The sequence below is a fragment of the Fusarium oxysporum genome, chromosome 8 (genome assembly GCF_000149955.1).
Source record: "Fusarium oxysporum f. sp. lycopersici 4287 chromosome 8, whole genome shotgun sequence".
Taxonomy (NCBI): domain Eukaryota; kingdom Fungi; phylum Ascomycota; class Sordariomycetes; order Hypocreales; family Nectriaceae; genus Fusarium; species Fusarium oxysporum.
The window spans coordinates 2291483-2309536 of NC_030993.1; the positions used below are offsets into that span (position 1 = coordinate 2291483).

The window sequence follows — 18054 nt, forward strand, 5'->3', positions numbered from 1 at the left end:
CCTGAATGCCGTATGCCCAGTGCTGTAGAAGCGCTCCACCAATCCGCATCAGCAGCAGGGCCTGCCGCCCACGGCAACAGCGAGACAACTCCGATCGAACAAAAGCAGGCCAACGACACTACCGCTTACTGTGGTCTCCGGGTAAAAGCTCAGGCCAGAAGTAAATCTACAGAGCCTTTCCCTTCAGTCCGAACACCATCCCCCCACACTAATGGTAAGGAAAATGATGAGGAGGCCGCTTCCTCTTCCAACGGACACCACGAACAGGAGGAGCAGGAGGACTTTGGTGCAATGACCCCCACAAGAGTCAAACGACATGGCACCAAAAACCCCCGGGCCACACGAGGAGCTCGAAAATCCACAGTGACAACATCATTGCCAGGCTCAGCAGTTATGGGTAACTCAAGTCTTGCTAGTCCTACAAAAGATGTTGCAAATGCCAAACAGGGTACAAACCGCAGGCCTCCGACCGATGGTCAGAAGGCTGATTAGCAACTAGCCCAGGCTACTTCGAGTCGTTCAAAGGACCAGATCACTGGAAACATCATCAGAGGCGCAGAGTTGCGGTTGAGCACCAATGACAGACCCAAGAACAGCCAGCGACCAAACCGAGCTTTTGATGAGCCAGTGACTCACGATCAGAAAGAAATGAAGTATCCTGGAATCATGAGTACATTCAATCAGATGCAAAGACCTGATGTAGACTTTCAAAACATCGCGATGAATACTGAGCTCCCTGAAGATATGAGACTTTCTGGGCAAATCGCGATGCAGACCCCTCCCGGGGCACCCTTTTACTCACCAGGAACCTTTAATCCTGCCACTCAAGGAAACTATTCTTTACCTCCCCAACAGAACTTTCCCATGCAGAATGGATTTGACCATGGATTTCCACAAGTTCAGCAGTCACAGCCGCCTCAGAGGGGTCCATTGACTGGTCGTGGTAGAAATATCAGCAACTCTTCCCGCAACGATCGTTTTGATTCGAATGATGGCCGATGGTCCCACCAAAACCATGAGAATAGCAACGGTGGGAATGCTGGATTGAGTCGTGGAGGTTTCCATCGCGGAGGGGGTCGTAAAAATCGCCGCGGTGGTTACAACCAGCGAAACGCAACTGCGCCTGTCGTGCAACCTCATACTGGCTCTGATTTCAACCAGAAGAGGCGCGAGGGGACACCATGGAAGGATTCATGGCGTCGGGATCCAGTTACTTGCCAGAACGTTCAGGATGGTTTGACGATCAAAGACTATGTACCTTGCTCTTGCCCGATCTGCGATTCTCGTGACCGCTCTGTATACATCATTGTCCAAGGTTATCAAGGAATTACTGGGCCAGACATACTCGCACGGCTCAAGTTTGGCCTGGCTGAGAGATATGGACATGTGGACGAGGTGTTCCCGATCGCCTCGAAAGAACCAGGACATTATATTGCCCGGTAAGTCACGACTCGTTATACATTCATGTTGAAATCAATGACCAACTAATAAGAATTAGGTTTGTAAAATCCTCGTCAGTTGGTGAAGCACTGACTATTGGCGGCGGCAACATGCCTGAGCAAGGCATATCTGTTACATTCTCCCCTGCTTTGCGATCAAAATGGACACTCTCGGAGCAAGCACCCACTCGACCAGTTCCAGGTCGAGTTTCTGGTCAGAACTCTGCCGCTGTGCTATTCTCTCCTTATCCTTTCGGCCTATCGATGCCAGGCAATGCGCCAATTACTGCCACAGTTCCTCACATGATGCCAAGCATCATTCATCCGGCTGTAGTCAACCCTGGGCAAGCACATAACAGCCATTTCTTGCAACCCAACGGAGGGCAACGTTCTGTGTCTGGGTTCTTACAGTCTCCAGCTACTGGTATTCCATCTACAATTGTGCAGTCCGAACCCGGCATACAAGCACTCCTCCCTGGACAGCCAACTCTTGCTCCAAGGCAAATTGTCCCTCCTCCCATCCAGCAGGCGCTGGAAAACACATCCTCTCCTGAGATACTGCAGACTAAACCTCCGTCCGAAGAAGCTTTGGATGAAATCCATCACTCTGATCAAGATGACCCAGGCAGCCCGCGAAGTGACGGAAGCAAGTATACTGGGATCAAAGCTCGTGTTTCCTTGCCTAGCACCCCCTCGAAAGCTTCCCTTGCCTCCCAAGGAACCCCAATGAAGCCGAATGAAACAGCAGAAGGACTTGCGGGTATTGATACGACAACACATCATCAGAATGAGATGCCCATGAAGGCGCTTGAAAGCCGGGCAGAAACAAAGATGACATCTGGTCATCAAGCTAAACTACTGTCTGAACCCACTGTTAGCAAGAACAGTCACAGTCGTGCGCCAAGCGTCTTTTCTGAGAATGAGATCAAAGAGAGACAACGAGCATGGGCTAAAATTCCTATGCCTCTGACTCTCCGTGGGCCTCGCTTGGCTACTCCAATGAAACCCATCAGCATCGCCATCGAGCATGGCAGCAACTCCGGGGTTGGAAAGAGCGACAATCGCGAACCTAATGCTACTAAGCAGGGGGTGCCAATCTCAGGACAGAATGTAACCTCTGCTCCAAGCACCAGCGATGTTTACGAGCCATCTACGTTCGAGAACCCCGAGTCTAGGTTTCCGTTGCCGCAGGTACCAAAAAGCTCTTCTGCTGCTCACTCCACCAGGTCAACAAGAGAAGATGCCACAGAATCGCAGGGAACCACCCTAGATGAAGCACAGCCATCCGAAATGCCTACAACCTCTCCCATGACCGAAAATGCCACATACAAGGTTGAACAATCATTTGAGCAAGAACATACTTCAGACACGCTACCAAGAGGCAAAGGAAAGAATGCGAAGAAGGCCAAGAAAAAAAAAGCGAAGAACATGGCATCCACGAGCAACGAATCCAATCACGCCTTTCAACAAAATCAGCCATCCTCTTCTCAATCCAGCTACATGGCACCTCAGCACATGCATAGTAGTAGTGGACGGTTGGGGTCTAATACGCACTATGGAGGTCATATCGGAAGTCAGGAATCGGGCTCATCTTCGCCTATCAGGCGACACCACGATGACCCTGAGCAGCCTTCTGTATCTGGGTCTGCTAAGCGAAGTAAGAAGCATGGGAATAAGAACGAAATTACTCAGCACCAGCACCAGCCTCAGCCTCAACCCCTACCTTCATTTGACGAATCAGATTCCCCTGATGAGGACGAACGCGGCCGTCGGGGATTCAGAATGGGTAGAGGAGGTTCACTTCGCTTTGGCAAGCAACGTCGACCTCGTCCTATGATTCCTAGCTCAATGCTTGCAGGAGAACAATTCGATGCTCAAGCGCCACCTCCTTCATCCGATTTTGCTTTCCAATGCCAGAGCCTTCCCGAATCTGATGACTCGCTGAACTTGCGTGATCATGGAAATGGCGCAAGGAGCCGCCTCAATCCCGAGGCCCGAGAGTTTGTATCTCCATCGAGAACAGCGTCTCTCAATAAAGGACCAGTTGCCAATCTTAGCGGTGGTGAAGCACCAAGCAGTGGCACAGTGAATGAATTAGCTTTCAAACATGACCAAACAGATGAACCGATCCGAGAGGTCCCCAAGACTGGGCACGATGATGCATGCGTGACACCTCTTCAGAATGAAAAAGCCCCATCCGCTGTAACTAGCCAGACCCCTCAACGTCGTCGAGCCATCTCAGAAGCGGTCCAAAGAGGAACTCCTAGAAAGGAAAAGGGGCCTGGTCATCAAGGAGAGGGAAAGAAGACTCCGGCAAAAAGTTCGAAACGAGGCAAAGGCAAGGAGAGGGCAGTGACGGTGAGTGCCAGGGCCGACAAGGCTGAGGCAAAGGTCGAGAAAGCTCAAGAGATGCCTCAAACTCCAGAGAATCAAGGAGGAAAAGTCAAGAAGCCTGGCCTGATCAACGATGACTGGCCCTCACTTCCAGCCTCTCAGGAACGGGCACAGTCCAAGCCACAGACACCCTTGATTTGGGGCGGAAAGACAAAATCTACCCAAGATGACGGTGGACTCGGACAAGGATCTCCTGTCACGAGGAACTAGACTGTGACGTGACTGAGACATAGCAGGAAGAACAGGGAGGACTGAGCAGACATGAATTGAGAAATGGTCAGTGAATTTATTTCGGCCGGTACTGTTCGCTCTACTTGACATCAAGTCAGTAGAAGAGGAAGAAAAGAAAAAAGTGAATAGGGGACAGGGTAGTGGATTTCATGGGCTTGCATTGGGCATGGACAAGTTGGATTGTCCATTAAAATAGTTTGCGATATCTGGTCTGTTGTTGGGCACGTCATCACGGTATCGGGTCAGGGGATTATAAAAAAGTGCGATTTCAGCAAGGTGTAATATAGTACCGTGAGTACAGAGCTATGGTTTGTTATGTTTCTTTATAATGGTGAGGTGCTTGCTACATTAATATTCGAAGCCCGGAAGCTTATATGTATCTCGGTGTGATATTGGGGAACAATATGACCCCAGTAGCGAGCGACGAGGCCATGAAGCAGCTACGAGGAGGTCGATATTCAAGATGATGGATGGTCTTCGTAGTAGTACAATGCTCTCTTGTCGCATGCTGATTTGACCCTATTTACATTTCATCGTCGTAATGCCCGAGCTCGAGGTCTCTCCCTTTGACTTCTCTTTCTTTTCGCAAATATTAACCAAGCGATAATCATGTTTCTATTGATCAGCCTTGACCAAGCCAGTGACGGTCTCCTCAATCTCCTTGTCGGATAGACCCTCGAGGATCTGTGACTTCTCAACACCTCGGTCTGTTTTAATCATGTCAGTACTGCCGTGATTTCGATGATATCGCTCTAGTATGTCCGAGGAGCTCCAGTGATATAGAATACGAACCATATCGGGCAAAGACCTTGGGCTGGGTGCCAGCGGCCTCTCGGATCAGGATGGGAATGTTGGGGTTGTTGCGCTTCATGGTAGGGTACGATCGGGTGATGAATGATCTATATTGGCGCGAGAAACAATCAGTCCAATGATTCCTCAAGCTCTACCGTCCTTGTGCAATTTCCTTCGCTCGCTCGTGTCCTCCAATGCGCCCAATTGGGCCAGTATCATGTCGTTTGTTGTTGTCGTTGTCGTTCGGGAGTATATGGTTCAAACGTACCGAAGAGCCGCGCTCTGCTCCGAAGTCTGGCAGAAGAGGAATCGCACCTCGCGGAGAGACTTTGTGAACCCGTACTTTGCCGACATTATGAAGCGAATTGACGTGGTTGAGTCGTTGGAAGAGAGCCTATCGACGGAATCAGGTCGACCTTGAAGTGCTCAGTAATTGCTAGCTTGTGGTTGGCAAGGATCCTTAGGTTCCTCAATGAGGCTCGGGCGGAATAAACTGGAAGGCGGTACAAGGGTACGTATAATTTGCATAAAAGAGCCAATGGCGGAATAGTGTGTGTGCATAATTCAGTTATGCACAGCCTCCGGTGCCGCTGACAGCTTTTCCTCCCCCACGTAGTTCGCAGTCAGCCCCGGACGCACGATATCTCCGGTTTCCGGGCGCCGTGCAGTGATGGATTTAGTGGATGGTGCGCTAAATCCACAGACCACAGCAGTAGAGTTGGGCTATCTCGGGGCGACAGTGACCGACCACCCTTGCCCCAACGTCTCAAAGCTTCTTTCGCCGACGTTGAACCTCATCTTTTTGACCACAACCTCTCTCTGTCTCTGTCTGCTGAACCATCCCCCCTCCACCAAGAGATCGACGTGTAAGTTGCTATTGACTGTCTGATCACGGATTCAATTGTGTCATTTAGACTTTTTTATGGGGTCGCCGAATGTCTCGATTTGCGCGCGAACTATCTTGACTAACTTTTGATTCCTGATATTGCATCTCATATTAATATTGATAGTGGTACTGACAATCGCATAGCAATTATGGCCTCCTCCGCAAACACCATCTTCCGCGCCTCGCGCCCCCTCTTCCGTCAGGCTACCCTCGCCGCGCCCGCTCGACAGGCTTTCCGTCAGCAAGCATTCCGACAGAACTTCTACCAGGGCAACGGTCGTCGATGGCAGAGCACTGATGGCGCCCAGCAGCAGCAGCAGAGCTGGTTCAAGCGCATGATGGAGAGCGAGGTTGGCTTCAAGACTGTGCATTTCTGGTGAGGACAAGTCTAGAACAAGCGATCGTTGACACAGAATGCTAATATGCGTGGTTGTAGGGCTCCTGTCATGAAGGTTCGTTGACTATATTATCCCGCGATATCTACACTACGAATGCAACTACTCTCGAAACTAAATTTTACCACGTCGGAAACCCGATATAATCACAATTACTAACTCTGTTCGTCATCTACAGTGGGCTCTTGTCCTTGCCGGTATCTCCGACTTCGCTCGTCCCGCCGAGAAGCTCTCTTTCACTCAGAACCTCGCTCTGACCTGCACCGGTATCATCTGGACTCGATGGTGCCTCATCATCAAGCCCAAGAACTACCTGTACGCATACAACCCGCTAAATCATACAAACTCAAGCTAACAGCTGTATCTTAGCCTCGCCGCTGTCAACTTCTTCCTCGGAATGGTCGGCCTCGTCCAGATCACCCGAATTCTTAGCTACGAGTCAGCAAAGAAGAAGAGCTTGGGGGGTGTCGTTGAGGACATTAAGGCTGACGCCAAGGAGGCCATCCAGGAGGCCAAGCCTTAAATGCAATCAAGCATGGGCAAGTTAGACAATTGTCGAAAGGGGTGGCCTTTACTCAACATATCTCACGATTTGTAATGCCACTGTCGATTACTCCTTACAGAGGGACTGGTTTCGAAAGGCGTGGGCCGCAAATGGACGCTTTTATTGCTTGAAAAGGAGGGTATTGCAAAGCCATTCCAGAGTCAGGGGAGCTCAGGAAAAGGTTATCACTTTTTACATGGTAGATTACCACACATATAGTCAGCATGTAAAACTGAGGATGGGTTGGGTTCAACAAATAAACATGTACAAGACATGGCTTGCATCTCGTAATTTGTGTGAATATCAACCATATAGTGGTTATCTAGGTAGGTATATCATACCAGCTATGCAACAGCCAGTGACTTCCATTGTCATTATAATCCAAATCCATTATAGATATCTCTCTAAATTGTTCTTTAGGTATCCTTCATGATGGCATTCATAACACCGGCAACTTCTTACACACCACCTATGAACGCCCTGCCACAAATATTTCCCTTCGCCATAGATAGCCCCAGCCATCCATCCAATCATTAGCTGGCTGCTGGGCCACGGAGCGTCAAGTGAGGAACCAGTGCCGATATGTACATGTACAGACTCAAAAGAAAAAAATAAGCCCCATTTCTTCTAAAACGGCCCATCAATTTGATTGTTCATCTCATGATCTCAAGTCATTCATATTTCAAGATCTTGTGCCCACGCCGGGTGGGTAGTCTCCAGAGATGCTCATCATCGTAACCATTATCAATCGTTCGCTTCCTCTCATTTCTCCGTGTGTCCGTCGTTCAAAAGCATCTCCAAAACGATCTGTCGACCTGGGAGCTCTGGATGGGCCATGGCAATCTTGACGGTGCCCTTTGACCCTTCGCTACCCGCGCTTGTCGACTGCATATATCCGTTACTGTGTGACTGCGGATTCAATGTGCTTCGGCCAGTCGGTCCACGGACGCCGAGATCGAGCACGCGCACGTCCCGACCGGCGATAATTTGGCGCAATCGTCCGTTCTCCGCGTTACGCACCTCAACATAGTCCTCGTTGAAGAGGAGTAGATACTGTCCATACATGGTCGCACCACGGGCCTTCTTCTGTTTGCCCGTGTACTCCATGATCAGCGTGCGGCTGACATCACCGTGTTTGTCCACGTATACGGCGCAGTCCTCATATGTCACGATGAATTCGTTCTCGTTCAGCCTGAACATGCCGAGCGGCTTCTGATCTCGGATGCGGCTGGCAATGTTGGCAATTGCAGGTGCTTTAAGGTCGGGAATAGACATAGGCTGCTTCTTATCCAGGGTGAGCATCTCGACTCCCTTCGCTGTCGCCACTGCAATATATGTTTGGAACAGACTGAGGGAATAGCACTCAGTTGGGAAGAAGAATTCGTCAAAGTCGCGGAATGTCTCCGCGCATCCTCCTCCGCCAGTCTTTCGTCCACCAAAGAGTCGAGACTTCTTCTCCGTAGATTTCTGGAAGATAGGTTCGAGAACCTTGAATGATGTGTGCAGACCTTCTTTTCGTTTATAGAACAGGAGCATCCTATCTTTCATCTTGGCTGTGGCGAAGTAGGTTACATCCTTGGCAAGTCTCTGTGGTGCGCGTCGAGGGTTATCGTTGAGAGGGGCCGAAAAGTCAGATACTGGAGCGATCACATCTAGAGGGTATGAAATGAGGTTCTTGTCGGCAATGAGCACACAGACAGAGAATTCCTCAAGGACAGCAATTTGGGTGACGCGAGTTGCTTGGACCGTCTGTGGTGAAAATATTAGTTATATCAGATTGAAGAATAGGGCGTCACATACCCTCTGCCATCCGCGAGGATTTGATGGCTCCGAGATATAAACTCCGTAATCAGTTCCAATTGCAATGACAGACTTGCCAAAGGCAGTGAAGCTGGTAGCGCAGTTGACCTGAGCACGGCACACGGGGGCGACGCCCTGAGCCGGTCCCAGCACGCTCTCCAACTCGTGAATTGCCCGGTCAAGAGGAGTGCCCTTGACTGCAACACTCGGGAACCTTGCGTACATGGAGGCGGTGTCGTAGTGGAAGGCTGCATCCGCGAGAACCCGCAGCCTGAATGGCTCAGCATTTTGAGAGAAGAGTGCCTTGGCGTGCCTTGTCTTGGTTTCGATAATCATGTTACACCAGTCGGCACGATCCTTGGCTGACGATGCATACAGAGTATAAACCTCGTGACCAAGATGCTTGACCTTGAATGGGTACAGGATCTTTCCTTCAGTGTCGTTCGAGCCGGTTGGTGTAAGACCAGAGCCAATAGACGAGTTTGTCGCTGCGTGCTCCAGACCAGGTCTACCAGTGTTGCTACTGACCTTGTTAAGTTGAGTGCTGGAGGCGGCCGCTGCCGTAGTTCTTCCCAATGGTGCAGTGATACCCTTTTGCTTCTGAACTGGTTCGTCGTTGATGCTCTCAGGAAACAGGAGAGGCATGGGGATGGGCTACGCTTTGTTAGATGTGGTTTCGTAAGCTGTGCAGTAAATTTCACGTACCTCCTTGGAAACATCATACTTCTTGTCCTTGCCCTCCTTGGGAGTCACCGTCTTCGCCAGGATCATGTAGTGGTCGAATAGCAAAGCATGTGTGTCAACCCATCTAACTCCCTTTGATCCCATTCTTTGTAGGTCACCTTGGAAGATCAACTCACGGCCAAGATGGTCGAGATTCAAAACAGAATGGAAACCTGGCCGCAGCACGAGCATTCTGTTCAGCTCCATCATTTGGACTCTCTTGTTTTGTTCCTCGACCTTGGTATCAGACTCGAGAGTGACTTGTCGAATTTCCGCGATGGCCTTGGCCAAGTTCGTCTTTTCCTCGCTGTCGGTTGGCATCTTTTTCTCGACACTGTCGAGTAGAAGGGAGTAACGCTGAAGGCGCTGGATAGGCGCGATCAAGTAATGTGTCCAATCTTGCTTCGAAGAGACCTTTTGCTTCTGCATGTCGTCCAAGAATCGCTTGAAGAGAATATTGCGATCGGCCTCCCTTCGAACCTGATAGACTGCGTTGGGGTAAGCCGAAGCATACTCGATATAGACTGATTTGGCCTTGCGAATCCATTCTCGAAACAAATCACTGAAGCCAATGATCCAAGGACCCTGCTCTTGTTGTCGATATTTGAGCTGCGACAAAAGATGGTCCTTGTTGATTGCCTGGACCTGGTCAAGCTTTCCAAACACCGTATGCAAAAACTTGTCTCGTTTCTCGGGCTTCAGAATAGGGGGCTGCATGGCCCGAAGCTGATCCCTGTAATACCTGCGGAAGATATCCAACTGCTTGATGTAGTTTTCCTCGCCAGTAACAATTTCGTGTAAAATGTTCTGACGCTCGACCTCCTTCTTGGGCTTTGATTCCCAGTCGGCCTTGGTAAGACCATAAAAGACGTGCCACTCGTCTGCAGGTTGAGAGTCCTGGGCGAGCTCCTCCAAGTCAACCTTCTTGAGAGTACGAGTACAATGATGAGAGTAGCACCGGCCACCAATCTCTTCATCGTGGACCTTGGGAGCATAGCATCCAGAGCCGGTCAATTGCCACAAAACTCCAGAGATGCGGCCGTTTCCAAATTTGACCCATTCTTCATCAGGCACAAGCACACCTCGTTCCAGCATCAAGGATACTACATGTGTGCTAAGAACTTCGGCATCTGCCACATTCATCATGGGGATCTTGCCAGTGAAGAGGTTGATCAAAGCCTCCTCGATCGTCTTGGTCCTTAGATCCATCTCACCTTCTCCCATCTCACGAATCCAAGTTTCAAGACCGCTGAGCGCCCATGGCTCAGTGCATCTGCGGAAATCAGAGGCATTAAGCTTGGAAGGAATGAACTTCTTCTTTCGACCGCTTGGTAGTGTGATTCCATCGAAGGCCGCTATCGAGCCAGCAGGAGTCTCGTATTCTGGGAAAGATTGGTTCGATGGCGCTTGCTGATGGCCGTGCCTAGCGAGCTTCCTTCTTTCCTCGGCAGCATCAGTCCTAGATCGAGCAGGTGTTTGCACCTGAGGTGTATGGCTATGGCCAGCCAAAGAGATGGATCGTTCGGGTTGCAGGTTGTAAGCTTGATTGCCCGTATAGTAAGCTTCAGGGTTATCCGGCGCACCAAATCGCGAATCGGTACTACGCGAGTATGCGTGTTGGTATTGCTGTCGGTTATTGGTCTGAACCGAGAGCATCGAGCTGCTATCAGATCCCGGCCCTGGGATAGCTGGGAGGGGTCGATTTGATAGTCCCGGGTGGTAGAACAGATCTTGCAGTTCATCCTTACCAGGGGACTCTGTTCCACTCTGTCGAGACCGCAGTGATACTCGTTCATCCTCCTCGTCGAAGCTCAGCCGATGTTGTGTTGGGGGCTGCAAGCCTCCTGTACCGCCGTAGTCTATTTCTGCCGCCTTGAAAGCAGGCACACTTTCCCCTTGATCATATGCACGGTTGAAATAGCCTGGCGTGGGCAGGGGTCGACCAGTATCTTGGCCGGATGAGGCGGGTGGAGATCCAACATCCCCGCCGTATGTCAAAGTACCACCAAATCCACCTCCTAGCATTCCCAAGTCTACACCAGCAAAATCACTGTCGCTGCTGTGGCCTTGCTCTTCGGGGTGAGTATGTAACGTCTTCGTTGACAAAGAGTTGATAGGAGCGGGCTCTGGAGAGGGTTCTGGCATAGCAGGCATGTCTGTATATCCGAAGCCGGTACTGAAGCGCTGTTCATCAATCTCAGCTTGCCGCATAGCCATCAGACCAGCCTCTCCATATGCGTCATCGTCTTCTTCTTCAGGCTCGTAAGCGGTCTGACCAGTTCGCGTCGATGTCGTTCGGCTGGCATTGTTAGGAATTGTAGTGGCACCTGAGTCAAAACGTTGCAATCGCTGGCCATGAAGATCGTCATCATAATGACCATTCTCAGGCTCAGGAAGGGGACGGTAGCCTTGTCCAGAACCGCCCAATTCTAGCTCCAACTCTTGCATAAGGTTGTCACTCGTAATGCGCTCATGTCCGGCACTCCAGGTGAGCTCATCGTCGACAGGACGACTTGGCAAAGGTGCATTCGTCGGGTGCCGTTGCAGTCCGGGTGATGCTGATCCAGGGTTCGCGGGTGATCCCATAGGCGAGGCCTGTGAATTTGAACGGGATCCTCTATTATAGAGTGAATTATGCTCATTCGGAGAGTAATATGGCCCGACTGGCATTTGCGTCGCGGTAGGATATGGAGGCTGCGAAGCACTCGAGAAAGATCCTCCCCCATTAGACAATTGGCCTGGGTATTGGCTATAAGACTGGTCATATGCCGAGGTCTGTGCTGCGCCAGGCGAGGCATTGAGTGAGGGGCTCCGCAATGGCTGCTCAAACCCGGATGATAAAGCAGGAGAAGCCGCCGATTGCGGATAACTCCCTGTAGATTGATTGAAGCCAGGGGATGTTTGCGAGCCATATGACTGGCCATATGTATTGTATCCTTGGTAAGAAGCTTGTCGTTGTGGGACATTGGTGCTTGCATAAGCAGAAGGGTCGTAAGCCTGCGGTGTGTAGGAGCTGGCATTCGAAGCATAACGCGAGGGGGGCTGAGGCTGATGCTGGTTGCGGTATGGTAGAGCATTGGTGGATGTCGACCGCGAGAAGCCTGAAGTTTGCGCAAAACTTTGAGGATTGTATGAGTATGTCGGCGTGGGGGGTACATCTTGGTACTGGTGCTGGTAGCCCGACAGCGCGTTGTTCGTGGAACCGTAGCCTGGCCGGGCCGCCGCATTGTTGTTCATGAAGAGCTCATCCTCTCCAGAGCCGCCAAAGGCAGGAGATCGGTTGATGGGTGGTTGGATATAAGCAGCGTCGTCTCCGCCGTTGAAGCTAGCTCGGCGTCCAATATCGTCGTAGGATGAGTGCGGCTGTTGTTGCTGCTGCTGCTGTTGCTGGTACTCTTGGCCGCGGCCGGCGACCGGATACTGCACAGGTGGCACATGGCCATATCTTCGCTGGTCGTCGCCGCGAAAAGACATGGCGGCAGGTGACTGTTGTTGGAAGTAGTTGTGACGAGGGAATCGGGAATGGTCGTAAGAATAAATGTGAGTGCCGCTTGGGCTTGGCGGTTCGGGCGTCTACCTCGTATAGGACGGCGAGGGTTGATGAGCGTGGGCGGGTCGCATTGAGGGGATATAATAATGGATTGCGGGTGCTGAAGATGACGCTGTCGCCGACAGAGTAAGACGCAAGGAAAAGAGCGACGGATTTGTTGTGCGCAAAAACAAATCGAGGCGGTCGGGTCGGGTTTCGAGTCGAATGAGCTCAGCGGAGAAAATGGATCTTGGGTTGGAGACGGATGTGGATGGACTGGACTGGCTTGACTGGATATGTGTGATGGGCGGACTCGAGAGCGGCGGGCGCGGAATTGGGATTGGATTGTCTGAGCGAGATAGAGAGAGGGAGAAGCGAAACTAAAGCGAAAGCCCCTCTTGCTCAGGCAGTGACAGGGCAGAACGGACAGCGTAGTCTGGTCTAGGCAAACAGGGTCCTGAGTCCTCCTCCTCCACTTGAGATATCTGTCTGTTTGTCGGGTCCTAAATTTGGGTCTGAGCTAGCTAAGGTAGAGAACAATACGTAGAGCCTTGCGTCCTGCGGTGTGAGACGGACGGACTGGGCGGTTTAGGTCTGTTGGGCTGGAGACTGGAGACTGTAGTCCAGAGATGACGAGAAGAACAATAATAAATCAGTCTTGTCCTCAGCTGTCAGAATTTGGTTGGTGCAAAGGCAGGGTTTAGCGAGTGACAGGGAAAGAATAATAAGACAAAGTGATTGACCCAAGAGAAGGGGACTGTATCCGACGGAGGAGAACAGAGCAGAGACGGGGTATGCAGGCGTAGGTAGGTAGGTGAGATTAGAATACCAAACTAAGGTAAACTAACGAGACGTCACTGAAGATCAATCAGGCTCCAAAGCTTCCCCATGTCATTACTATCCAACCATCCAACACATCCCAACCATTCATGGACTATCCTGGGGAACGCCTTGAGGTGATGTTACAGTATAAGCCACAATCAATGATACAAAAGTTAATCTATAGTCTCAACGGCCAAGAAGCTTACCTTATGCCTTGTTATACTGAATCGCAAATATTCAGTGCCTGGGTACAAATACACTCCACAGTTAATTATCGCCTGGGGAACCCTGGGGATCTTTTGAACTCGGTCTTTGGCCATTAAAAGTACCTTGTTATTCGAATTTACCCATGAGACTTGATGGTGCGACCACATCATAGATGGTCTAGGTCACGGGCTCGTGCTCAGGGTCATGACCTGGGGTTTTGGCGTTAGTGGCCGAGAATGTTTTACAACCTTGATAACTACCTACGGATAAAAAGTTACAAACGATATTGTTTGATTGCGGCGGTGCAAAACACAATATTTCAGAGCCATGATTGTATCGAGTTCCATCTCGAGTCAAATGTGGGGGTTCCGTACGGAGTAGACGTAAAGTTACTGGGCGGCCTCGCTGTCAGATTAGCGGGATCCAATACTTTCAACGCACTGTACGTCACGGATGGCGCAATAAGGATATTGTCTCCCGGCTCTTCGTATTTTATTTGACAAGTGGTAGCAACTCTCACCTCAGTACGAGAATACCATTAGTCAAGGAATGCGTATCTCAATTTGGGACTGATATCCGACATTCAATACGGTCAGTTGTGAGGCAGCCTAGTACTGCTTTGTTTGTACTCGCCCAAGGCCGTTGGAACTGAATCTTGGTATTAATTATGCCTTGTCTATTGTTAAGTTTGGCATCTACCCGAGAGTCTCTAATAAAAACAGCAACGGCTGATGAACCTTAATTCGATCAGGTAAACACATGTGAATGAATGCATGAATGAATGACTCTACCCCGTGGTTATGACTCCCCCACCAATCGCAATAATCCAAGACATTGCTCCCATCAACAGAACGATAGGGCTGATTTATGGTGACATTCCTATGATGAATGTCCTACTCATCTGACTGCATGTGCTGGGGTTCGGCATGTCGACTCGACGTGTTACGGCCAGACCGAAGCATGTCAGCCGCCTGAAGTCACAGCCCTACAAGACAGCTCAAGTTGCTCTGGGCGGAACCTCTATCGCATTTTGTGAATTTTACCATGAGGACCCTGAAAATTGGGCTGCTACCTACCTCGGAAATCCAGATAATTACCCAACCGAGCCGACTTCATCTCGCTCAATCCACAGCACCCATGCTGAGTCTGCTTGGCATTCACTAACACAACTTCTCTCCACTTATAGAGAGCGTTTTGTTCAAGAAGACAGCCATGGCCAACAGTAATTGGGCACACCGTATACCCGTTAGAATTGCCAAACACTTTACGCATGCCTATGAGCAAGCCAAGCCGTGAACGTGATAACACAACTGTCAGGTCATGAGTGTTTGAAGTTGTTGGGCTGACTCCACCTCAATGGTAATATATGTTGTTGTAAAGCCTGAAAGGACCGATAACAAGTTACTGCTGTGGCATCCTACGCAGGAAACTGGTTTGCCCTTTTATACCGTGCTCAGTCAAACCTCAGCTCCAAAGTCGGGATAACCCTATGAATTACGGCGACGGGCTTCGGCATCTGCCCCACTATTTACGGCACCGTTCGGGCAGCCCGGATACGGAGTCGGAACTAACTTACTGGGGTCACCTTGTTTTGATACAATGAGGCTGTTGAATCGATGTTCAAGATATCTTCGGATTTTAAATCTGAGAAAGTACTGTAAACACACGTAATGACTATTTCTGACTCTAAAACTGGCAGAAAATGTTTCGAAATGTAAGCTTAAGTCTCAGCATGCGGGTCTGGCCTTTGAATAGTGGGGGTTGGAGGAAGCGTGGGGTTTCACCTCTGACCTCTGAATCAACTGAATCAACCTCACAATTTGATTCACTACAACTCTTCGAAACCTACTCCAAACCCGTGAATCGTTACAATGACAGGTGACACACACCGCAAGATCTGTCAGCCCCTCCACCCCGCCATTCGTGACAGTCTAGATCCCCAATATGTCGCCTATCATGAGGCGCATCTGCAGTATATCGAAAGAGACGAGATCAATGACTGGGACGGCTCAATACGTACTAAGAAACATTCCCTCCCTCCTGGAGGAACAAAACCTATTCCCGTAGGGAGCATCAGCGATTATGACGTTGCTAGATTCCGAGTGAGAGTTTACACACCAACAGGCCAATGTGATGAGCGAGGCTGGCCTGTCCTCGTCTGGTTTCACGGTGGTGGCTGGGCAGTTGGAGGACTCAGTAATGGCACCGATCTTTGCTGCTGGGCTTGTGAGAGTATGTGTTTCTCTGATTGTGTCTGATCGTACGATGCTTACACAAATACCAGGAGCGCGGTGTATAGTCGTCAGCGTAGACTATGGGCTGGCCCCTGAAAACCCATTCCCAGCTGCAGTCGAGGATGCTATTGGCGCCGTGAGATGGGTCGCATCTTGTCCAGCTGAACTACAAAAGATAGACACCTCCCGTATTTCCATCAGCGGAACATCATCTGGTGCTAATCTGGCGATTGTCGCTGCATTGTCTGCATCGAACCCAGGAATCCCTTTACCGACAGCTCAGCCGTCACTCCTAAACACTATTACACACCCCCCTATATCATTGGTCTTATTCATACCGGTTGTTGACAATACTGCCACAGCTGAAGGGGTATGGAGGCCCAATGCCGAGACTGCACCTTGGCTTACACCCGCACGAATGGATTATTATCGTAAGCTTTACTTTACTCAAGATGGTCATCGCTCTCAATGGGACGCAAGCCCTAACCTCGCCCCCGAATCTCTCTTAAGAAAGCTTCCAAAGACGTGGATTGCTGTTGCAGAGATGGATATTCTCGCACCAGAGGCACTAGCTTTTGGAGAGCAGTTGAGGGGGTTGGGAGTTAGTGTGGAAACGTTGCTGGTGAAAGGCGGAACACACTCTATTCTTTCTCTTCATGGTGTGATTGATAGGGGGTATAGGATGATAGAAGATGCTGTCAAACACCTACAAGCGACTTTTGGCACGGGCTAACATCCGAATGCAGCGGGAATATACTTCTTAAACTACTCGGAGACACATAGGGACTATTCATAAGATCCATATAATTCACTACCGACAATACGTCTCTTCAACATTTGTGCCACCCTATCAATGCCTACAGGCTTCCCTATACATAACTTGGTGATTGTTTCCGACGCTTGTTCTGATCCTCCCACGTACACACACCGAACCAAGCCTAAACTGCAACAGCTTCGCTCGTGGGTGTCTTTCGGTCTGAGTCCTCCACAGACTCTTCACTAGTCATGGCATTGTTTTTGCGGTTGCGGAAGCCCCAAATGCCCCTGAGACCACCATCATCCAGCTCCAACAGCTCCTTCATACACAAGGCGGGATGAAAGATATTGAGAACGGCCACAGCAACAACGATCAAGATTCCCTCAAACCCAACAAACATATACTGATGACCCATGAGGGGTCCCTTCCAGCCTTCGGATAATTCCGCAACCCGGAAGGCACTTCTCCAAAGAATGCAGAATGCAGAGAGTGATAGAGCGCAGAGAAAAGCTTTCAACCGACGAGAATTGCGGACTTTGACGATTTCAGAGCGCTGGTCAAAGGCTTCTTCACCGAGGGCACGCTGACGACGGATAGTTCGAATGGAAAAGTCGACTGAGCAAGCAATAAAAGTGAGAATCGTGACAACCTGGAAGGCGAGTCCTGCTATCATGATGTTTGTGCCTAGGTCTGCGCTTTTGTACTGTTGAGAAGCAACGGAGGCCATACCGCCCCCAAGAGCTTGAAGGACTAGAGAGACAACATCGCAAGGGATGAACTAAAGAGTGGGTATATTAGAATACAAGTTCGAGTAATATCCACAAGAGAATGACTTACAAATCTAGTATAGTACTCGGGAGGTAACCGTGAGTTCTCTGGTCCAAAAGCTGATACAATCCTGCGCAGACAAAGATAGATACTCGCAGCCATAAAGGCTGGACCCATGGTCAAGCAACAAATCTGAGTAAGGAAGGCATTCATATCGAAACGATTGTACCAACTCGCGATACGTCCACTGTATCCAATGATCTCACACAGAAGACCTAGGATCATGGCGACATTGAAAGCTGTACCTCTGCGAGTGAAAACCCAAGTGACGATGAAGCCGATCAATGAAGCCGTGAATATCGCAAGAAATGCAGCATTTGGTGCAAGATCAATGCGATAGAGGTAGTAGCCCGTATCGTCTACACATCCTTCAGCTTCAGGGTTTTTAAGACAGAAGAAGGGCATATCAGGAGCTTGTGTCCCGTTAAGGGAAACCGGCGAACTTGGCTGCATAATGAGGAAATGAGAACAGG

The 18054-nt window shown here is 50.0% G+C and overlaps 6 protein-coding genes across 9 annotated transcripts; 3 read left to right on the forward strand and 3 right to left on the reverse strand.

The window, feature by feature from the left end:
- Nucleotides 1-443: 443 nt before the first annotated feature.
- FOXG_03379 (uncharacterized protein) lies at nucleotides 444-4366 on the forward strand. Its single transcript, XM_018381075.1, has 2 exons — nucleotides 444-1439; nucleotides 1499-4366. The coding sequence occupies exons 1-2, from the start codon at nucleotides 649-651 to the stop codon at nucleotides 4041-4043; spliced, it is 3336 nt and encodes a 1111-aa protein (XP_018237487.1). The 5' UTR covers nucleotides 444-648; the 3' UTR covers nucleotides 4044-4366.
- FOXG_03380 (NADH dehydrogenase (ubiquinone) 1 alpha subcomplex 2) lies at nucleotides 4325-5401 on the reverse strand. Of its 2 annotated transcripts, XM_018381076.1 has the most exons (3): nucleotides 5125-5401; nucleotides 4857-4963; nucleotides 4325-4771 (listed from the first exon to the last, which is right to left on the reverse strand). In XM_018381076.1, exons 1-3 carry the CDS (start codon nucleotides 5208-5210, stop codon nucleotides 4680-4682), a joined length of 285 nt encoding a protein of 94 aa, XP_018237488.1. In that variant the 5' UTR covers nucleotides 5211-5401; the 3' UTR covers nucleotides 4325-4679. The 2 variants fall into 2 exon arrangements, with proteins under 2 accessions (XP_018237488.1, XP_018237489.1); XM_018381077.1 differs by having other exon boundaries at nucleotides 4325-4963; nucleotides 5125-5325.
- Nucleotides 5402-5549: 148 nt separating this feature from the next.
- Nucleotides 5550-7008, forward strand: FOXG_03381 (uncharacterized protein). 2 transcript variants are annotated; one of them, XM_018381079.1, is made up of 5 exons: nucleotides 5550-5722; nucleotides 5887-6118; nucleotides 6179-6194; nucleotides 6316-6452; nucleotides 6507-7008. In XM_018381079.1, exons 2-5 carry the CDS (start codon nucleotides 5892-5894, stop codon nucleotides 6658-6660), a joined length of 534 nt encoding a protein of 177 aa, XP_018237491.1. In that variant the 5' UTR covers nucleotides 5550-5722; nucleotides 5887-5891; the 3' UTR covers nucleotides 6661-7008. The 2 variants fall into 2 exon arrangements, with proteins under 2 accessions (XP_018237491.1, XP_018237490.1); XM_018381078.1 differs by having other exon boundaries at nucleotides 5550-6118.
- FOXG_03382 (uncharacterized protein) lies at nucleotides 6914-13746 on the reverse strand. Of its 2 annotated transcripts, XM_018381080.1 has the most exons (3): nucleotides 9187-13746; nucleotides 8482-9135; nucleotides 6914-8430 (listed from the first exon to the last, which is right to left on the reverse strand). In XM_018381080.1, exons 1-3 carry the CDS (start codon nucleotides 12676-12678, stop codon nucleotides 7444-7446), a joined length of 5133 nt encoding a protein of 1710 aa, XP_018237492.1. In that variant the 5' UTR covers nucleotides 12679-13746; the 3' UTR covers nucleotides 6914-7443. The 2 variants fall into 2 exon arrangements, with proteins under 2 accessions (XP_018237492.1, XP_018237493.1); XM_018381081.1 differs by having other exon boundaries at nucleotides 6914-9135.
- A 1742-nt stretch (nucleotides 13747-15488) lies between these two features.
- Nucleotides 15489-17591, forward strand: FOXG_03383 (uncharacterized protein). The gene is made up of 2 exons (XM_018381082.1): nucleotides 15489-15994; nucleotides 16047-17591. Exons 1-2 carry the CDS (start codon nucleotides 15634-15636, stop codon nucleotides 16727-16729), a joined length of 1044 nt encoding a protein of 347 aa, XP_018237494.1. The 5' UTR covers nucleotides 15489-15633; the 3' UTR covers nucleotides 16730-17591.
- FOXG_03384 (uncharacterized protein) lies at nucleotides 16935-18034 on the reverse strand (the record flags this gene model as incomplete). Its single annotated transcript, XM_018381083.1, has 2 exons — nucleotides 16935-17531; nucleotides 17591-18034. 2 exons carry the CDS (start codon nucleotides 18032-18034, stop codon nucleotides 16935-16937), a joined length of 1041 nt encoding a protein of 346 aa, XP_018237495.1.
- Between the last annotated feature and the right edge of the window lie 20 nt (nucleotides 18035-18054).

Coding starts and splice junctions, on each gene's coding strand:
- FOXG_03379 (XM_018381075.1), top strand. CDS start 649: ATGAAGTATCCTGGAATCATGAGTACATTCAATCAGATGCAAAGACCT. Junction 1,440..1,498: donor CCAGGACATTATATTGCCCG/GTAAGTCACGAC, acceptor AATAAGAATTAG/GTTTGTAAAATCCTCGTCAG.
- FOXG_03383 (XM_018381082.1), top strand. CDS start 15,634: ATGACAGGTGACACACACCGCAAGATCTGTCAGCCCCTCCACCCCGCC. Junction 15,995..16,046: donor TTGCTGCTGGGCTTGTGAGA/GTATGTGTTTCT, acceptor CACAAATACCAG/GAGCGCGGTGTATAGTCGTC.
- FOXG_03382 (XM_018381080.1), bottom strand. CDS start 12,678: ATGTCTTTTCGCGGCGACGACCAGCGAAGATATGGCCATGTGCCACCT. Junction 9,136..9,186: donor AGTATGATGTTTCCAAGGAG/GTACGTGAAATT, acceptor AACAAAGCGTAG/CCCATCCCCATGCCTCTCCT. Junction 8,431..8,481: donor ATCCTCGCGGATGGCAGAGG/GTATGTGACGCC, acceptor TTTTCACCACAG/ACGGTCCAAGCAACTCGCGT.
- FOXG_03381 (XM_018381078.1), top strand. CDS start 5,892: ATGGCCTCCTCCGCAAACACCATCTTCCGCGCCTCGCGCCCCCTCTTC. Junction 6,453..6,506: donor ATCAAGCCCAAGAACTACCT/GTACGCATACAA, acceptor GCTGTATCTTAG/CCTCGCCGCTGTCAACTTCT.
- FOXG_03380 (XM_018381076.1), bottom strand. CDS start 5,210: ATGTCGGCAAAGTACGGGTTCACAAAGTCTCTCCGCGAGGTGCGATTC. Junction 4,964..5,124: donor GAGCAGAGCGCGGCTCTTCG/GTACGTTTGAAC, acceptor GCGCCAATATAG/ATCATTCATCACCCGATCGT. Junction 4,772..4,856: donor CAAGGTCTTTGCCCGATATG/GTTCGTATTCTA, acceptor TGATTAAAACAG/ACCGAGGTGTTGAGAAGTCA.